Source organism: Arachis ipaensis, chromosome B01 (genome assembly GCF_000816755.2).
Source record: "Arachis ipaensis cultivar K30076 chromosome B01, Araip1.1, whole genome shotgun sequence".
NCBI classification, from domain to species: domain Eukaryota; kingdom Viridiplantae; phylum Streptophyta; class Magnoliopsida; order Fabales; family Fabaceae; genus Arachis; species Arachis ipaensis.
Window position 1 is genome coordinate 131,265,472 of NC_029785.2, and position 13,481 is coordinate 131,278,952.

Genomic DNA, 13,481 nt, shown 5'->3' on the forward strand with positions numbered 1-13,481 from the left:
TAAATAATTGGGATAAAATTTGTATGTTAATCCATTACTCAAGATGTTAACAATATATAAACATTTCTTTTTAACATTGATAGTGAATTTGTTGCATTTTAGATTTTTTTTAAAGGCCTATACATCCAAATATTTTTTCATCTAAGTTTTATATAAGTAGGTCTAACACCAACAAAAATTACTCTCATTAAAAAAGCGTCATTACACGCGCTTTATCTTCTTCTCCTCCGTGCGCTTTTTCTTCTTCTTCTCCCCTGTGCTTCTTCTTCTTGTACTTTCAAATACGCGCATACGTCATCTTTTTTTTTTCAAATTCACGTATACCTCCTCCTCCTTCTTCTTCGCTCACGCATATTCTTCTTCTTCTTTTTCTCCTTCTCTTTCTCTTCTTCTTCTTCTCCTCTTTCGTTATCGTCATCACCAACAACACCAACATTTTGCTAATGGATTATTTTTTCAATCGAATTGAATTGAATGGACGTAGGTGTTTTGAATCTGAATCGAGTTGAATTGAATTGATAATCTCTAAATTGTACTCAGAGGTGTTTCGAATTTGATTTTATATAATGGATTATGTTTCGTTCATCCAGTACTATACAATTGTTTCAGCATGAGTATGCGTTCGGTTCATTATGCATTTGATTTTATATAATGGATTATGTTTCGTTCATTTAGTACTATACAATTGTCTCACCATGAGTACGTGTTCGGTTCATTATAGAAAAAGTTGTTTGAATTTGATTTTATATAATGGATTATGTTTCATTCATTGAGTACTATACAATTGTTTCTGTTCGGTTCATTATGCAGAAAGCTGTTCGAATTTGAATTTATATAATGGATAATGTTCTATTCATTTAGTAGTATACAATTGTTTCACCATAATAACATGTTCGGTTCATTTTTATTATGCACAATTTAAAATTCTTCCTCCTCATCTTCTACTGCTTCTTCACTAGAGAGAGAAGGAGGACAGCAGCAACAACAAACAACAAAAGAATGATGATAAGAAGAAAATACTTGAAGGAGAAGGAACGCGAAAAAGAAGAATGAGGAGGAGGAACCCAAAGAAGAAGACGCTCCGTGCTTAAACGAGTGTGAGAAGAAGAAGAAGCGCGTGGGAGAAGAGAAGAAGAAGAGAAGAAGCGTGAGAAAAGAAGAAAGCCAAAAAAACGCGTGACCTAAAATTATTTGGATGAACTTAGATGCCAAAATTGCTTATAAATATGGAGAATATCTCTTTTTTTTAATAATTATTTTGTTTAATTCGTATTTATTATGAGAAACTTTCATTTTTTTTATTTTCTTATCATACTTAGATAATAATCATTAAAAAAAAATCATAAAAGATATTTGTTCCATGATATAAATTTTGTCAATGATATAAAATTTCCCGAACTATTTTGGTAGTTTAAAGATAACAAAATGATGTGTGTGAAATGTGAAGATATTAGTAGTTTTTCTATTCATATAGTTTTTGTGATAAAGTTATTTAAATACTAGTATTAATAACTTTGAATAGCACTTTGATGCCAAAAGTATTTTGGAACAAATAAATAAAATTCATTAAATAAAGTCTCTTATAATAAACTCAGTCCGGATTTGGTCAAATTTTGATTTTTCAAAAGTAATTTATTATTAAAGTATGAATACTAAGAGAGATTATTAATGTATAAATACTATTAGTACCTTTACTACTTTTGTTTATTGGATATTGTGTAATACTAATAAATGACAGTTTTATAATAAAATATAAAAAGATAGCTAATATAATTTTTTTTGCTAATACAAGCCCAAGTCAACTAATATATTAAGATTTAACTCTGGAAAAGACAGGATAAACATAAATAAAATAGAAATGACTCCTAAGGTTGAGAACAGTTTACTATAACAATTGCACATAATTCTATTATGTTTTGCAGTATTTCGATTTGTATTATCTTGACTGATATTAAAAAGGTTGAGATAAATAAGAGCGGAGAGCTAGAAATAGTTAATACCTTAAAAGGCTTTTGGCTTGTGAAACTGATGGCCTGACATGACCCTGTTGTGCCTTGGTGGGTTAGTCTTGGCAACATCCACTACTATCATCCATCCATTAATAATCTTGCCATTCATCTCTTTCAATGCTGCGCTTGCAGCCTCCTCTGTGGTGTACTCAACAAATGCATAACCCTTGGACCTTTTGGAAATTTTATCCATAATGATTTTGACTTCAACAAGATCACCAAAGCCTTCAAATGCTGCGCGTAAGGTTTTCTCAGATGTATAAAACGATAGTCCTGTCACAAAAAGCTTTTTCGTTCGCAGGGGAGCTGCCTGACTTGCTTCAAAAGATTTTTGCACACTCAAACTGTTTTCCAAGTTATTACCTTCATAATCCTTATTTTCTGACTCAAAATTATTATCTGGTTGAACTGATAAGATACCAGGCACACCAGCTAACTCCTGTGCACAGTCGTCATCAAGTTCACAGCAAAAACCAAATATTTTTTTCCAAGAAACATGATATATGCACATCTGAGCATCCTTCTCGTTTCCCATGACCTTGGTCAATATTTGAACAAAATAATCGACCATCTGAGCCTTTGTAACAATCCCAACAGCAGGTTTATCAATTCTAACAAGCCAATGCTTTGAATTCTCAAGAAAGAATAACATGTTGGTTTCAAATTGTAGTTTTGAATTCGATAGCAGACCTTCTTGACCACTTGATAGACTATAGTCCTTTTCCGAAGAACTGAAATCCGGATCAGGCCTAACTAACAAGACCCCCGGTAAACTTGTGAGTTGGGAGGTTATTTGTGGATCAATGTCACAACAGAAACCAAAGTGTGTATCGTAGGAAGCATCATATATACACATTTGAGCATCTCTCTCACTAGCAAGGACTTTGTGGAGAGTGCTGGCGTAATAATCGATGAGTTGTGACTTGGAAGTGACACCGTGAGGTGGAGGCTCCATGAGTACCATCCAGTGGCGGTTCTTCTGTGTGGTGGAAGGGTATAGTGTTGCTGTTGCTGCTATACTTCTTGAAGATGAAGAAGAAGATGAATAAAGATTGCAATGTTTGCTCCTATTATTGGGTAGTGAAAGGCCCTGAATTTGGGTTGTTGCTACTTTTGGTTTCAGAAAGGCAAATGTATGAAATTTGATGAATGTGACACAAAAAGACATAACTTCCATTTTTTTTTCCCTTTTGGATAAGAAAAAGGGCTAACCCGAAACTAGAGGTGTTTGCGGTGCACTTTGGTTTGGTTTTCGGTTTTTTAAACTGTTTCGACTCTGGAACTGCACAGAAGGCGACGGCGCTGCGAACGGTGGAAGGAAACGGTGGCTACGGAGGAAGGCAACGGAGGCGGCGGCTACGGAACGGAGGAAGGCGAGAAGGCGACCGCACTGCCACTGTTGCTGTGTCGCGAGGGCTGAACGGGATGCCACTGTTGTTGTGTCGCTCCGCCGGCGAAGAGTGGAGGGGTCTTGGGCTATGACTAAGGAGAGTGGAGAGTGGAGAGCTCTATCACACATTCACACTGTTGGTGGCGCTGGACTGCGTGTGTGACTCTGGAGATGTTATCAGATATAATAATTTTTGACGGTACTACGTTGACATAATTTAGATTTATCAATTTTAATAAGGTTAACCATTTTATTATAGTAAAATTAGCCATAAATTTATTTTGGTTGGCTAAACTTTCAGAGACTTTAGAGAAAAATAAACACATAATTTATTTCATATTCGGTTTAATTCTATTTTATAAATAGAAGGTACTTAAGTTATTTATATAAGTGGAAGAAGGAAAAGCCTTCATAACTTAGACGATGTGAGACTAATACATAACACAAAGTTCACTATTTTAAACAATATGAAACTTGTGTTCCCTTATTACAATTAACTAATATAATTAACTTACTAACTCTACTTGCTCCCACATCAATTTCGAGTCAAAATATTATTATACTAGCCACCTCTTTATATTCTATTGTACATCTGTCATTTATTAATGTTACATAATACTCAATAAATAAAAAATATTAAGAGTATTAATAATATTCATACATTAATATTTATTTATTAAAAGTAACATTTTAAATATAATTCTTTAAAAGTTGTAAAAACTATATTTGGTAAATTAAAACAAACAAAAGACAGAGACTTTTAATAAGTACAAACTAAAAAAAATTGTATTTGGTAAAATTATTTTTAATATTTAAAATAAGAATAAAGTGATAAATACGTTTTTAAAGATTTTGACAAATTAGTCATTGAAAAAAAACACTAATAAAGTCTCATTGAAAAAAAACACTAATAAAATCTCATAAGATAATAAATATGAATAAGTTATATTTAAATTAAGACTTTTTATCCTAGTCATAATGTATCTCTCAGTTATTGTAAAAAATTTTATTAGTATTTCTTTTAGAAACTAATTTATACTTTTCAAAAATAAAAATAAAACACATACACAATATATTTTAAATTTATAAAGCACAGATAATTTTTTGTTAAATTGATAACTCAAAAAAACATATTTGAGTAAAGAGTAATCACGAAATTAGTTAAATTGAAGTCTAATAGAAGTAAAGTAGTATTGTGTTTTCACTTTTCACACACAATAGGATTTGAATAATAAAAGAGTATTTTGCTTCTAGAAAACATGTCCATACCTCGTGCTCATGATATGATGTAACACAATCATCATTAATTATGAAGGTAATAAAATAAATTTTAAATATTACTTTTAAAATATGGATATGCTTTTTTTGCTCTCCATATAATTTAATTATACTAAGGTATTATGTCATAACTTATAAATCAATATTTTTTTTTAAAATACTTCAATCAATTGAAATATGTAGTTAAAAAACTTAAAAAAAAAATCCCATAGATTCTTCTGTTTTAATGACACATTTCTTTTTGTGATAATCAGATTTATCTACCCAAAACAGTAGACACAAAACTATATTTGATTTAGACAGCTTTAATGCAACAGACTTTTGATTTCTAGGACCAAATGGCGACTATGTATCTTTATAAGTAAAAAAATTGAAACATTCCGTGGAGGAAAGAAATGAAAAAAAAATGTGAGAAATAAAAATATAGGTATTTTGTTTTTCTAATATGTCCATAAACATGAAGATATCAGTCCAATGAACATAACCCGAAAATGGAAGGAAAAAAAAGTATTTGCAGACAAAAGAAAAACTTGAAGAGAAAAAAAAGGAAATATCATGTACTGAATAAAACTAGAAAAAAAAAATGGAGCCTTCTGAGAGAAAATATAATCAATAAATATAATAAAATAAAAAGTGCTAACTTGGTAATGTGAGAATGAACCAATATCAAAGAAGCAACTTATAATAAAAAGACAGAATAAGTTTACGACAGTGAAGCAAATTCTCTAATGGCCGTTAGGAATGGTGACGCGCTCTGCAGATTGGACTATAGGCTTCTGTGCTTTACACGCGCGAGTTGGCGCGTGGAAGTGTTACTATATCATTAACTCTTGCTTTGCTCCAAATAGCTGGATTGAGATATATTAATGATAAGACCAAAGAACAGTTAACTTCATACACAACACAATACCAGGGTTGAAGAAGAAGCAGATAAACCAGGAAATGCAAGCAATAAAAAGAGACATTTTTTAAAAAATATGTATAATAAAAAAAAAATTTAAATAACGTCTGGCTTTATTGACCGGAGGAGAGAGAGAGAGAGAGAGAGTCAGAGATATTGACATAGGACATCCAATTGAAAAAAATGATGAGAAATAAAGTTTGTCTAATCAATTTCAACCCATAACATATCTCTTTCTGGTTTCTGTTAGCATTCTGAGAGAGAGAGTGTGTGTGAGTTAGTGAATAATAAAGCTGGAGACTTTTTCTTTATGGGGTGTGGGTGTGTGGAAGTGTGAGATGGAAATGAATGTTGTTATTGGTGGGAGGCACATCTAAAAAACAAAGATTGAGTTGAATTTGTGTGAAGAGAAGAAGAAGAAGGAAGAAAAGAAAAAATGGGAACGCCACCAACGGAAGAGCTTATGAAGAAGATCGAGCAGCTAGAGGAAGGTCACGAGCATCTCAAGCAAGAGATGTCAAGGCTCAAGCTTTCTGATGCCACCAGAAGCCACCACCACCACCATCGCCAGAGGTCTCACTCCGTCTCTCCGCAGCGTTCTAGATTGGGTGCACCGCCGAAGAGGGGACCCGCCGATGGAGCCTCAGCTGCCGCATGGAAGAGAGGCTCTTGTTCCTTTAAGCAATCTTCACCTCTGCAGAGAGAGAGTCGCAGTGATCCCAAAAAAGAAGGTGAAGGAGGTGGTGGTGCAAAGTGTGGTCCTTCCGCCGTGAATTTTACTGATAGACAGTATCTTAATATTTTGCAGTCAATGGGACAGTCCGTTCATATATTGGATCTTACCTCTCGGATAATCTACTGGTCAGTCTTTCTATTTTTGTTTAGAAGTTTTCATTTTGTTGCAATGGGGTGTGGTTAAGTATTATTATGGGTTGTTGAATTGTGTATATATGATTTGGATTTTGGAGATGACAAGTCCTTAGCTAAAAATGGATGTGCATGTTGGTTTTGATATGGTCTGTCCTGTATTGTCTTGTTGATTGCATGAATTATGGGGAGTGAGGGACCTACATTTAGAGTTTTTTCCGCCCCTTCACTCTCTTGGATTTGATTTGCAATGATTTTGCAGGAACCCAAGTGCCGAAAATCTGTATGGTTATGCTGCGGAGGAAGCTCTTGGGCAGGATGGGATTGAGCTGATTGTTGACCCCAGGGATTTTGCCTTGGCTGATGATATTGTGAACCGTGTCGTAATGGGAGAGAGCTGGACTGGGCAATTCCCGGTCAAGAATAAGATGGGAGAGCAGTTCTTGGTGGTGGCGACGAATACTCCTTTCTATGATGATGATGGAAGTTTAGTTGGGATTATCTGTGTCTCGAGTGATTCGCGGCTCTTCGTTGAAACGAGAGTTCCGTGCTTGGGTGCAAACAATGCCGAATCAGGTTCAGGCTCTAGGCCTCTTAGAAGTAGCATTTCAAATAAACTTGGCCTTGATACTCAGCAGCCTCTCCAAACTTCTATAGCATCCAAGTTCTCGAATTTGGTTAGTGCTGTAACTTTCATGTTTCTGTAATTTATACTAGTATAGCATAGCATGTCTTGATGTTAGAACCATTAAACAGGCATCAAAGGTAAGTAACAAAGTTAAGTCAAGAATCCGGACCGGAGAAAATAACGGTGATCGTGAAAGCGGGAACGGAGGAAGTCATCAATCTGAGCATAGTTTCTCAGAAGTTGGTGTTGCAGACCACAGAGAGGATGCTAATTCCAGTGGAGCTAGCACACCCAGAGGTGATGTGATGCAGTCCCCTTTTGGTATATTTTCTCATGGTGAGGAAAGATCCCAAGGAAAAACTTTGAAAGAATCTGCCGATGATAGTGAAGGAAAATCTATTCACAAGATTATAACGTCTAGGGCTGAAGCATGGATTCAAAAGAAAACAATGGCATGGCCATGGAAAGCAAATGATCAAGAAGGATCGGAGGCAAAGGATGTCCGTGTTGCTGTGTCTTTCTTGTCAAATGATCATCAAGAAAATCAGTCAGTTAATCAGAAGCAAGAACGACAAGGAGGTGAAAGGAATCGCCCTAGTAACAATGAGACTTCAGGATCCTGGTCCTCGTCCATCAATATTAACAGCACAAGTAGTGCCAGCAGCTGTGGAAGTGCCGGAAGTTGTGCTGTCAATAATAAAGTGGATGTGGACACTGATTGCTTGGATTATGAAATTTTGTGGGAAGACCTGACTATTGGAGAACAAATTGGACAAGGTAGTCATGCTCTTAACTAAAGCATTTATTTGTTAATAATCAGTTATAGAATAAGTTTTTGACATTCTTGACTCTTGAGAAAAAAACCGTTTGACAGTAATGCATGCTTTAACAAAAGAACTAGTATTTACCAGAAAGAATGTTGACATGTTAGCTGTAATTGGACTTCTTATGTTTGAGTTGGTTGATTCTTTATGGATTTCTGGTCATTTTTATATAGCACCTACTTGCATTTTGCATTCTTATGCTTTACCTGTTTACCACTTTATTTTTTAATTGCAGGTTCCTGTGGAACTGTATATCATGCTCTGTGGTATGGATCAGTATGTATTTTTCTCTTCTTTTAGTTTATGGTTTTGATACATGCATAATGCATTATTCTGGGACTTAATAATGTAGAAAAACTTAAGATATCAACAACAATTTTCTTTTCATATATACATGTACATACATTCAGAATTTGCAACTAGAAGGTTCTTTAATGTGTGAACTGAGCATTATTAAATATTAAGTTAAGGGATCACAGCATTTCTAGAAGGATTGTAAACCTGACAATGTTTGAATAAGCTTTTTAAACATTCAGAAACTACACAGACAACTTATATTGTTATTTTTCAGGATGTTGCGGTCAAGGTATTCTCAAAGCAAGAATATTCAGATGATGTGATACTTTCCTTCAGACAAGAGGTATGCTTTCACGTAGTCTCTTTTGCTGATTTGGTTAGAACACAGATTATAAATGTGTTTTTATTCATCTTTTTTCTTTTCTTTTTTAATAAGGTTTCTGTTATTAAAAGGCTTCGGCACCCAAATATTCTTCTCTTTATGGGGGCAGTGACTTCACCTCAACGTCTCTGCATCGTGACAGAGTTTCTCCCACGGTTTGTTCTGAACCTCTCTTATGACCCATTTAATAGCATTTTGATGATGTTTTTGTTTTGCAAGTCAAAAGAGTATTCAGTTGGGCTGATTAGTGTTCTGTGCATTCCTTTTTGAATCCAGTGGAAGCTTGTGTCGCTTGTTACACAGAAACACGCCGAAACTTGACTGGAGACGACGAGTTCATATGGCCTTGGATATTGTGAGTATTCGGTAATAGTATTTGCCATCAGAACCCTGACTTTTGTTGATGCCTTAGAAAATTTCTGTGTTTGAAGTACTGTTGTATGCTTACAGAATACTTTCTGTCTGCAGGCACGAGGTGTGAATTATCTTCATCACTGCAATCCACCTATCATCCATAGAGATTTGAAGTCATCAAATCTTCTAGTTGATAAGAATTGGACTGTAAAGGTGTGCTACTCGCTACTTTTCAACATTTTCTGTAATGTTGGGTTGTACTGTTTCAAACTTTCACTTGATTGCTTGATGATTCTAGCATTGCTGTTTTTTATTGTTATTATTATTATTTGGGTACATGTTTCTATCATTGTCTTCAATGAAGCTAGATAATATCATCACATGTCTTTACAGGTTTGTGACTTTGGTCTTTCACGTCTTAAGCATGAAACATTTCTCACGACGAAGACAGGGAGGGGCACAGTAGGTTCATCTGTCTCTCTTTATGTTTTGGCTGCTAAAAAAATTGTCAACACATCTTTCTGATTGTAGCATTTTTCTGTTTTGTAGCCACAATGGATGGCACCAGAAGTTCTTCGTAACGAACCCTCAGATGAGAAGTATGTCCTCCAACCTATGTCCTCTTTGATTTCTGTCAAATGTTGTTAAAGAAATTTGAGTCCTTGAAAACTCATTTTGCTTGTCCTTGGGAACTTCAGGTCCGATGTATACAGCTTTGGAGTAATATTATGGGAACTTGCAACCGAAAAGATCCCTTGGGATAATCTCAACTCAATGCAGGTATTGCTTTCATGCTTATGTAAACCTTGAAAGTATCTTGAAAAAAATAGATACTCAAACTAGAATGATAGACATCACATGAATTGTGTATCACTTTGGGTGCATATAGATTAATTGTTCGTCTAGGAACATTGCAGGTGATTGGAGCCGTGGGGTTCATGGATCAGCGACTTGAAATTCCAAAAGATGTTGATCCACGATGGGCTTCTATAATTGAGAGCTGCTGGCATCGGTGTGCATGCTCGTCTCTTTGTTAAAAAACTATTTTTATTTCTCATCCAAAAGAAATAGTATTATAACTTACAACTTCATCTGTTTCTACCAGTGATCCAGCTTCCCGTCCAACATTCCGGGAACTACTCGAGAAGCTTAGAGAGCTGCAAAGGCAGTATGCCATTCAGCTCCAAGCTGCTCGATCGGCCGGAGGGGAAAGCCCCCAAAAGGAGTCCTAGACAGTAGACACAACCTTGGAGCTATTTTCTTTTGTCGTGTGTTCGAGGCATAAGGATATTTTTGGCACATACTTTACCAAACGAGTAAATGAATTGATCCAAAGAGATGGTCTTGGAATCATTTAGAATTGGTGCTCTGAATTCTTTGTTCATCAACATTTACCTTACAATGAAGGGAGATGGCTGGAATGATTGGAAAAATAATAGATGGGGAGATTGCTAAACTTTTGATGGTGATTGGGTTAGTCATTTTATTTTTCTTTAGTGACACCATAATGTTTCTTCAATTCATTGGTGGTGATGCTTGTAACTGAGTCTTTTTCAATTGGATTTGATTATTCCCACGGCCTCAAAAAAAAAATATATATGTAGTCTTTCTATGCAAAAAGTTTGCACCACTACTTAAAAGTTGTACAGCTGATAGTGAAACCAAAAGGGAAAGAAAAATAGTTTTCATTTGACTAGTAGATCAGAAGAAGAAAGTTTGTCATCTTTATAAAAGTGTTGTTAGCTATAGTTGGATCTGTATCATTATCCACTTAAGCAACGAATTGCTACTTAGTCTTAGCCAAATCCCATTGTCATTTGAAAATTATTCAGAATTTGATTGACCTGTTTTGATTTCAACTAATTGAATAATTATAGTCATAGATACTTTTAGTCAAATGCATGCATTTACATTCTATGGCTGACTGCTTTTCTTAATATTGGATGTAGATGGTAATCAGTGGCTAAGAGAAGGGGGATTGAATCTTAGCCCCTTTTTTGTTGTATATTAATTTCTGCTTCTTTAAATTATTTTAGGAGATATTTCTACTTTTTGTCTCATAACCAGTCAAGAGACATTTTTTTTGTCTCGTAACCGATTAGGAGATATTTTTTAATTTTATCTCCAGTGCAACAGAAACAGAATAGAAGTAGAAGAGAGAGAGAGAGAGAGATTTACACCCAGAAGTATCCTAATTTAGTTGCTAACTGCAATGCAGTCTACATCCAGTCTCCATCACAATAATGACGGAATTTTATTATAATCATCAGATTACATATACCAATTTTTTCCTAGGAACTACCCATTCCTATCTGGGACAAATCAAGATTCTATCCCTAAATCTGAACTTGATTTGGTCACATACTAAGTTTTCAACCGCAAAGTTCTAACCCAACTTGCAAAAGAATCCCCATAGGATCATGAAACACAATAAATAAGTGTACAAAAAAACTCTGAGACATCTATGACTTTTTCTCTAATATTGATCACGGCCTTTTTTCTCTCATTGACTTTTTCTTACAAACCTCACCATGTTTGCCTTTTACCATGAGACTCAGACAGACAATACTAAGAAAAAGAAAACAAAATGAACATCTTTGAAGGAGAAGAACTCAGGAAGCTTGGGTAGCTATGAGAACTCTGTGCTTTCACTTTCTCTTCTTGTCTCAACCCTTGGCCGTTCATCCTTATTATAGAAGGGGAAGTTTTTAAGGTTAAAACCGGTTCAACCAAGTCAGTAACATCTTCCCAACACACATTGGCCGTTCACCCTTATTATAGAAGGGGAAGCTTCCAAGGTTGAAACCAGTTCAACCAAGTCAGTAACATCTTCTCCAACACACAACAGCGGTTCAGACAGAGAGAAGAGAGAGGGAAAACCGAAAAGCAAACCAACATGCATGTACCTCTCTCATCCATTCTCATCAAGCTTCTTCATTCTCAGCCCTTGATCTTAACTTTGGCTCCAAGAAAGAATATTGACCCTTGATGAATCTCTGATCCTTGATAGCTCCTTCCTTTCTATATTTGCTTCTTCTTTTACGTAGCTCCAGTAGCTACCTTCTATCTTGGATGAACAAAAATAGAAACGAACTTTACCATAGAGATCTTCTTCTCTGACCGAGGCCGATTGCTTCTATTCTTGGTATGAAGATCTTGAAGCTTCTTCTTGAAATCTTGCTTTTAGTGGCAAAGATCTTAGCCACACCATGCTTCAAATCTTCCTTTTGCAAATGCCATAATCAACCTAGCCTTTTTCTTCTTCATAGTTTTACTGTTTTTTCTGTACTTCTCTTTTCTCTGATAATTTGTTCACTCTTCTTTTCTGAGTGAAGTGACAGCCGAAACAATAAGAGAGGGAAGAGAGAGAAGAAACAAAGCATTCAATGTAAAATTAACTCAATTTAATTTTATGTTTCAGATACCTATGCAAGCAATTAATCCATTTGAATTTTGAATTCTATTCCACAATGGGAAGTAGATAACCGTGAAACTTTTAATGCAAATAATTTGAATTGAATTGATTTTTGGTTACCAAGGCATAAAGTCACGTGTCAGACTTTTGGTTACCAAAGAGTAAAGTTAATTGAGTTGAAAATAACCAAGGCATGGAGCAACGAAGCATGCTTTTGAAATCTTTGGGCCATTTTGAGTTTCTTTGCCTTTTAGCCACTTGAAGTGAACAATTAATATTGGGCTTTGAGAGACTTAGGCTCTTTTGGTTTCCTTTCTCTTTTAATATTCAGTCACTTGAAGTGAACAATTATTATTGGGCTAAGCATGTTTAGTAACCAAACTGGACTTTCATCACTTGAACCAAGATAACAATTTTATTTTTCTTCCTGCACACTAAAAATATCAAACAACCCATTGAAAGTTATTAAATAAGACATTTAATAATAATTTTAATAATGTTTGATCATCATTTAATTAAATATAAGTTTTTCAAACTCAACAATCTCCCCCTTGATGACAAACATTATTAAAATTGAATTGAAAGGATTAGGATTAGAAAACTTTCCTTAAAAATATTCAAAATCTCTCCCCCTTTTGGTAAGCTCCCCTTTAATGTGTACCTAATTTAACAAGATAATCAAGGAAGCAACACCTGTATCCATGCTCAAAAGAGTTCCAAAAAGAATTTAAAAAAAAATGGAGCTTTTAAAACAGAACCAGATTTTCATAAGTGAAAAGGATTATCGAAACATCTTAATATAAATCCGTAATTCATCACACATGTACTTGAGCAGATTATTATATTCAAAGCTCAGATGGAAATTAATCCACTAATATAAAATGCTTAACACAATAAATTAGAGCATGAAAACAGAGTAGAGCATATCAAAGCAGGGCTTAAAACAGATCATAAAACAGAGCATAAATAGAGCTCAGCTAAAAAATAATGAAACAGAGCATAAACTGAATCAGAGCTATATCAGAGCAACCAGCAACCCCAATTTCAATTTCAATTCAGCTTTTTTTTAATCTTTTTCTCCCCCTTTTGTCATCAAGGAGGGACCTGCAAAAAAATGGAGAAAAACAATGCAGTCC

General features: G+C 34.8%; 2 protein-coding genes across 5 annotated transcripts; one reads left to right on the forward strand and one right to left on the reverse strand.

Moving 5' to 3' along the window:
- LOC107639229 (30 kDa ribonucleoprotein, chloroplastic-like) lies at window positions 1,799–3,603 on the reverse strand. 3 transcript variants are annotated; one of them, XM_021105362.1, is made up of 2 exons: window positions 2,681–3,603; window positions 1,799–2,635 (listed from the first exon to the last, which is right to left on the reverse strand). In XM_021105362.1, the coding sequence occupies exons 1-2, from the start codon at window positions 3,184–3,186 to the stop codon at window positions 2,002–2,004; spliced, it is 1,140 nt and encodes a 379-aa protein (XP_020961021.1). In that variant the 5' UTR covers window positions 3,187–3,603; the 3' UTR covers window positions 1,799–2,001. The 3 variants fall into 3 exon arrangements, with proteins under 3 accessions (XP_020961021.1, XP_020961016.1, XP_016198196.1); XM_021105357.1 differs by having other exon boundaries at window positions 1,799–2,644; window positions 2,690–3,602; XM_016342710.2 differs by having other exon boundaries at window positions 1,799–3,600.
- Window positions 5,560–10,706, forward strand: LOC107639238 (probable serine/threonine-protein kinase DDB_G0271682). Of its 2 annotated transcripts, XM_016342721.2 has the most exons (13): window positions 5,561–6,439; window positions 6,708–7,122; window positions 7,202–7,850; window positions 8,133–8,173; window positions 8,469–8,537; window positions 8,631–8,731; window positions 8,853–8,931; window positions 9,045–9,143; window positions 9,324–9,392; window positions 9,480–9,529; window positions 9,629–9,710; window positions 9,848–9,942; window positions 10,036–10,706. In XM_016342721.2, exons 1-13 carry the CDS (start codon window positions 6,015–6,017, stop codon window positions 10,160–10,162), a joined length of 2,301 nt encoding a protein of 766 aa, XP_016198207.1. In that variant the 5' UTR covers window positions 5,561–6,014; the 3' UTR covers window positions 10,163–10,706. The 2 variants fall into 2 exon arrangements, with proteins under 2 accessions (XP_016198213.1, XP_016198207.1); XM_016342727.2 differs by lacking the exon at window positions 10,036–10,706 and having other exon boundaries at window positions 5,560–6,439; window positions 9,837–9,942.

What these genes read in the sequence shown, in the direction of transcription:
- LOC107639229 (XM_016342710.2), bottom strand. Translation starts at nt 3,186, where the DNA reads ATGGAAGTTATGTCTTTTTGTGTCACATTCATCAAATTTCATACATTT.
- LOC107639238 (XM_016342721.2), top strand. Translation starts at nt 6,015, where the DNA reads ATGGGAACGCCACCAACGGAAGAGCTTATGAAGAAGATCGAGCAGCTA. An exon ending in GTGACAGAGTTTCTCCCACG is followed by an intron (nt 8,732 to 8,852) that starts GTTTGTTCTGAA and finishes TTTTGAATCCAG; the next exon opens with TGGAAGCTTGTGTCGCTTGT. An exon ending in ATAATCTCAACTCAATGCAG is followed by an intron (nt 9,711 to 9,847) that starts GTATTGCTTTCA and finishes GGAACATTGCAG; the next exon opens with GTGATTGGAGCCGTGGGGTT.